This window comes from Echinops telfairi, unplaced genomic scaffold, assembly GCF_000313985.2.
Source record: "Echinops telfairi isolate 266 unplaced genomic scaffold, ASM31398v2 ScPeMD7_70;HRSCAF=299, whole genome shotgun sequence".
NCBI lineage: Eukaryota > Metazoa > Chordata > Mammalia > Afrosoricida > Tenrecidae > Echinops > Echinops telfairi.
Window position 1 is genome coordinate 71,418,185 of NW_022103968.1, and position 6,137 is coordinate 71,424,321.

The 6,137-nt window shown below is 52.6% G+C and overlaps 1 protein-coding gene across 1 annotated transcript in view; it reads right to left on the minus strand.

Moving 5' to 3' along the window:
• The window catches only part of DLG5 (discs large MAGUK scaffold protein 5), a 191,815-nt gene that overhangs the window by 17,085 nt on the left and 168,593 nt on the right, over positions 1–6,137 (minus strand). The window contains exons 22-26 of the mRNA XM_045291700.1: positions 5,466–5,618; positions 3,002–3,185; positions 1,779–1,927; positions 790–960; positions 7–78 (exon numbers count right to left, since the gene is read on the minus strand). Coding sequence (XP_045147635.1) covers positions 7–78; positions 790–960; positions 1,779–1,927; positions 3,002–3,185; positions 5,466–5,618 — 729 coding nt within the window. The remainder of the gene's footprint in view (positions 1–6; positions 79–789; positions 961–1,778; positions 1,928–3,001; positions 3,186–5,465; positions 5,619–6,137) is intronic.

The following is a 6,137-nucleotide window of genomic DNA, read 5'->3' on the forward strand; positions in this document are numbered from 1 at the left end:
GCTGACAGGGTCTTGGTGGCACTGCTGTCGTCTTTGACCTCAGACATGCTGAGCCTCCTGGAGAATTCTTGGTCCATCCTGTGATCAGAGAGTGGAGGTGCTGGGAAGGGCCACAGGCACAATCTCCAGACCCACACTGCCTAGAAGGGCAAGAGCCAGGGGAGAGTTTAGGCCTGCCTCAACCTGGCTTAGAGGCTTCACAGCTCCCTCCCCCTGGAGCCCACAATCCATTCACAGGCCTGCTGGGAGGGCCATGTCAGTGTCCAGGGATCAGCTTCAGGAGAAGACACATGTCGACTGACGTGTTCAGGCCCTCACTAGATGACAGCAACCGTTCCACGTGCTTCCTGAGTAGCCAGTGCGCTCTGTACAACGTGGGCTTAAGCTCAGGGCAACTTTTTGAAAAAGCATTTTCTGTTAAGTGGATAAGGCAGATATTGCGATGAACAGCAGAACTGGTCCTCTCTATACCCCTGGAAAAGGAGCCCTGGAAGTACAGTGCTTACACATTGGGCTGCTAGCCGAAAGGTCAGCAGTTCGAAACCATCAGATAGCTCCAAGGAAGGAAAACGAGGTTTTCTACTTTCATAAGGAGTTACCGTCTTGGAAACCCACAGGGGCAGTTCTACCCTGTTCTATAGGCTGGCTACGAGTCAGAGCTGACTTGATGGCAGTGAATTTGGTTGGTTTGTTTTGTTATGCTCCTGGCTACATGCCCACATCCTAAGGGATGGCTATAGGCCCCTCTGCCATCGCCCACACCCATGCCCAGCCCTGGGACACACGAACACATATTTGCTGGGAATCTGCCCACGTTGGATCTTCTGGGCATTCTCATCAAGCTGCCAGGCCATCCAGTAGCCAAATGCGCCTTGGGGCAAGGTGTCGTCAACATAGAGGATGTCATCCTTCTTGAAGCTCAACTCATGCTCCACCTCTGCCGACCGGTCATACAGCGCCCTGTGTGGGGCAAAGCACAAAGCTGGTCAGAGGAGACACTGCCCTCCAAGTCTTCTGTTCTTCCAAGGTCAAGAACTGGCTCGCTACATCCTACTGGAGACTTATAGAGGATGGAGCCACACAGAAAGGTTAACTATTTGCCTTTCTTCCAGATGGGAAACAGATATCCTTCAATCTCAGGAGCCTCAAGGGGTCCTGAAAATAGGGGGTGCCTCATCCCCATCAAATAAAAAACTGTTGGCCCAGGACCATGGCCATGACTGCCCCTTCTAAGAAAAGGTCATGATTCCTATAGACTTGATTAGAACTATGCCATCTCCCATGACCGTGTTGCCCCCAAACACAGGGAATTATAGCTCATGGTACTCAGCTGATCCGTGGTTCTTATTCCTTTTGTGGTATCAGAGCTTTGGAAAGGTAAAGGAAACCACAAGCCCCACCTAGAAGATGCCTGGTGCCTGTTCCCACACCCAGAATAGCTCAGGGCACTCTGGGTGCCATGAGATCCATTCACACCCTGTCCACAGAGGGCTCTACACACCGGGTCAGGAGACATATGCAGCCCAGGGGGAAATGGGACTAGTGGCCTCAAAGTTCTCAGGCCCTGGTCCCAAATAAGAGTATCAGGTCCTATAAGCCCTCAAATCTCAAACATCTCGCCCTGAACTCAGGGATCAGAGGGCCAATTAATGACTATCAGAGTCCCACCCTTTGGAGGCAAGAAACAGAGACATTTGCTAGGAAGAGAATACCCACTAAAAGCCTGCTCCCCTCCTCTACCCCCCCACGCCCCCTAGCATTGGGTCTGCCTCTGGTACCTGATATAGAAGCCGTCCCCAGGCAGGCCCTTGACCCTGGCAAGCTCCTCGGGGCAGTACTGCACCTTCAGGTGGATGCCTTCCTTGGGCTTCAGCATCTCCATGTACACTTCCTCTACTGTCTTGTTCCGCATGTCCAGTGTGCCATACTGCCCGTGAACAAATGAGGTAAGATCAGAAGGGCAGACACAAGTCTCAGCTGCAGGGGTCCAGTATAGAGGTAAAGTAGAGATTTACCACCACCACCACCACCACCACCACCACCCCCCACCCCGTGAGGTTCTTTTTGTGCCAACATGGCTCCCATAGGAACATGTAGGTGGTTAGCCTGGCAATCGGGTCACAGCTTCATTGGAGGCTGACCAAGTTAAATGGCTTCGAAGCTGGCCTCTTCCTCTTCCTCCCTGGAGGCAGGTCATACACTCCATCTCTCTGCTTTCACCTTTCTGCTGGCGAGCCGCACTAACACCTGCGAGCCCTGTGATACACACCACCACCATTGGATCCACAGGACTTTGCACCCACCGGCCTGTGATCTTCCTGCCTTCCGCTTTATTGCATGTGGCTGTGTGAGTCTGAAGAGGGACTTATGGACCAGTACCAGACTTATGGATTAGTATTGGACTTATGGACTTAATCTGGACTGGGCTGAGGTGTTTGCTTGATATGATTCCTCCTTGATTTATGGTTCTCTCACACAATCATGTCTCTGGACTTGTTTCTCTAGTCAATCCAGCCTAACACACCCCTTAAACTGAACCTTGGCTGGTCTTCCCTCTGGAGGTGAGAATGGACCCTGTGGTCTCCTCTAGTGCCAATTCTCCAGCCACATCCTCTAGAACTTGTCCCGGGGAAAACCCGGGTATGAGATCTTCAAAACACGCCACTTCACTTTGCTGACACTATGCTGTCCCTTTAAGTATCAACAAGGCACCTCTCTTATTAAGCAGTGGGTCCAGTGGAGACGTCACTGCCTCATCAATTCGAGTCCTGCTATTCACAAGAACAGAGCAGCTTCCCACAAGATCCCCAGTGCTGCACTTCTCGGAAGTCTACCCGGAGGGTCTCTGTAGCACCCTGGGTTTATAAAGCTCCAACGAAGTACGAATAGGGCCTCCCATGTGAGATTCCATGCTCCTCTGCGGCCAGGGCCATTAGAAGTTGCAGCAAGCCCATCCTGAGGGGCTGAGAGGGGCTTGGACTGCTCAGAGCTCAGCACTCACCTCAAGGATGAGGTCCCCTGGCACAAGGCCATCGGGGCCGCTGGCAGGGCTGTCATCCTCCACCTCGGCCACAAACACCCCATGCAGGTTCCCGCCACACAGCTGTACTCCGAGCTCCAGCTGAGACTTTTTGATGAGAACCAGGCGAGGCTCTGCCGTCTTCGTGTTGGCATCACCTGTGCCCCTTTCAAGAAGGAAAAGGCATTCCCCCATCATGCTTCGAGAGGGAGCCAGACATGGGAAGATAAGGCGATGGCTAGCTCTCTAACGGGTCTTTGGAGGAGCTCTCAGGACAACAGTTCCCTGAGATGTTGTCTCATCACTAGCACTGTTTCTAGTGACTCCTTTTCACAGGGCATGATACATAAGTGCAAAAGAGACAAGAGAGGTCAAAGCTAAGTTCATGCGATTGGTTCGTAAGAGAGTCAAAATCAAAGCCTCCACGGCTGTCTGCTTCCCATTTGGATGGGTCTGCTCTCCTCGTTTTATTCTACTTAAGAAAGCCAGACTTGAAGACAGACCTGGCCTCACTGGCATATGTTCATTCAGCAGATGTTTACTTAGCAGCGTCCGCAAACCAGGACCTTCAAAGAGATGACCCCTTGCCCTCAAGGAACGTACAATTTAGGAGGGGAAATAAGGGGAGTGAGAGAAAGAGGGTCAGTGGTGGAGCGTGAGAAAGACGCCTCCAGGAGAAGTCAGGCTGGGGTGGCCACGTTACTGCAGGTGTGCGCCACTGTGACTGGCCTTGGTTCAATGAATGACCAGCTGACCACTCCTGAGTGAGGTCCAGAGTGTCCCCAGGGCCCATCAGGGAGGAGAAATGTTTCCCCAAATATATGGAGGGGCTGGCCTTCTGCTGATACCCATCAAAAAACTATTCCCTTGGCCTAACTGACCATCAAACCCACTCTCCACAGAGCAACTCCTGTCCAGGGGGATAACAGTTTATTATGATTTGTATCATTTAAAAAACACGAGTCCATTAAACCGAGTAGAAATAAGTCCGCAAAAAGCCTGCCAAACAAAACACACTTTCAGCATGTTAAAGTAGACAGATGAGAGGAAATCCCAGACTGCTCAGTCACTTCCTGATTATTCTATGGCAGCCAACCGGTCCTTAACTTCAGGAGGGATTAGCCTCCCTGCCCCAGCTTCATTGCGGATTCCAACTTCTGCATTATTTCTGTCTTCTGTCCTTCAAAGGTTTCTGCCAGGGTCAAGAGAGCTGTGTGGATGTCTTCATGCTGCAAGTCTTCATTGGGTCGTTTTCCAGGAAAGTCTTCCCATATTCACAGAGTTTTCCCCATTGCCATGGCTTTCCAGGCAGGAATCTGACTGAGATAAATACGGCTGTCTTTCATTTCAACCACGAATGAGAAAAGCGCCTGACTGGTGTGCTCTTGCGTGACAGAAGCTACTCTTTGTACCAGCTGCACTTGGGAATAGGCCCTTGGTAAAGCAGGTAGTCCTGCTGGGCTCATTTCTGAGCCCTGTGCGCACTCCTCTTTCATCACGGCCATGCCACTGACACCAAGCCTATATGCTTGTGATGGGTTCCACATTGTGTGCACTGCACTCATCAGACAGAATGGATTTATGTTTCTGTTCAGTTGCTAATACCACACCATTTACAGCTTTAATTCCCACAGAAGGGGCTCCTTCAGCCACAGCAGCCAGAGCATCTTTACCCGAAAGGCCAAACATGCACACTCCACCCAAATGTTTTAGGGTAGCGCTCTGGACCCTGTGCACTCCTCCTCGCTGCTCTCTTCTCTGTGCTGTGCGTCCTTGAGCTCCACCTGTCGCTTCCAATCTGGGAGCCCTGTCAGGCCAGGCCACCCTGTCGGTGACCAGTAGTAGAAATGCAGGCTCAGCACCAGGGGAGGCCTTTACGTCATGCCCTGACTGAGCTGATGGCAGGTCAGGAAGGGACGAAAGGAGGACCAGCCGGGAAAGGAAGCGGGTTAAAGAACGAGTCCATCCGAGAACAAAAGGAAACAGAACGAACTGGGCGAGGGAGAAGGAAAGGGAAAAGGCAGCCCTGGTCAGACACCACCCAGACAGGCCCTGAAGGCATGCTGTGTGGCCTGCAGCATGGGTACTCCAACCTCTCACCCTATGTTCTTATCGAGCTGTGCATTCATGATAGGCACATCCTGCACCCTAGGGCTTTTTCTGCGGAGTCCAGCAGCAGGCCTATTCGCTAAGATTTTCCCTTGGGTTCAAGGCCTCAAACTGTCAGATCTTTTTCAAGCTTAGATGGTAAATTCCTTGACACCAAGAGGCCATCTCTGTAGTTCCTGGACTGTTGACACTGCTCAGTAAACACCTACAGCAGGAACTGAGCTCTGGACACTGAGGCAGGTCTAGTTTTTCTCACCAGAACAAAGTGAGGTGAGAAGGAGGTTGTGGGCAGCCAGCAGCTGTGGTAGACCGTGGAAACTCACGCTCACTCACTAACCTGGAGCTGGGTGTGCTCTGCTTGGCTGCAGGGGCCCCTGGGCCCTCATCCTGTGCCATCAGTGGGTTGATGGCAGCCACGTGTTCTGGGGTGGCGGCCCCACTACCTTGCAGAGTGGAATGGTTGCTAGCAGAGTCCAGGTGAGAACTGGAAAGAGAGAAAGAATCATGTCACAGCCTCCCCTCACCTGTTGGAAACATGTTTGGGCTGGGGAAGAGACCAGAAGGCCGAGCAGAGGGAATTCCCAGAGCAACTGCTAGTCTCTGCCTCCCACCTGTCCAGTCCCTCTCAAAGATCTCTGGCCTAAAGTCTGGAGCTCCAGGGTGATCCCGGGGATTTTTCTGTTGGTAAATCTTGTTCCATTGAGCTGTACAGTGCTGCCCTGCAGGCCAGGCCTGCCCTTGACCCACAGTGCAGGGGCGGGGGCGGGTCTCATCTCTGCGCCCTTCTGACTACTCAGTGCAAATCCCCAACCCAGGGCCTCAGCAGCTGACCGACTCTCAGCCATGTGCGTGACCTCCTTCTGGGTGGCAGAGTGCAGCCACTGCTGCTCCCACCTCCCCCAGGACCCTCTCTCTGGATGCTGTCCCAAACCCAGGGCCCCTCAGAACGCCTCTCACTAGCCGCAGAGACCACCCCTCGTGCGCAATGCTCTTCCCACCCACTTCTTTC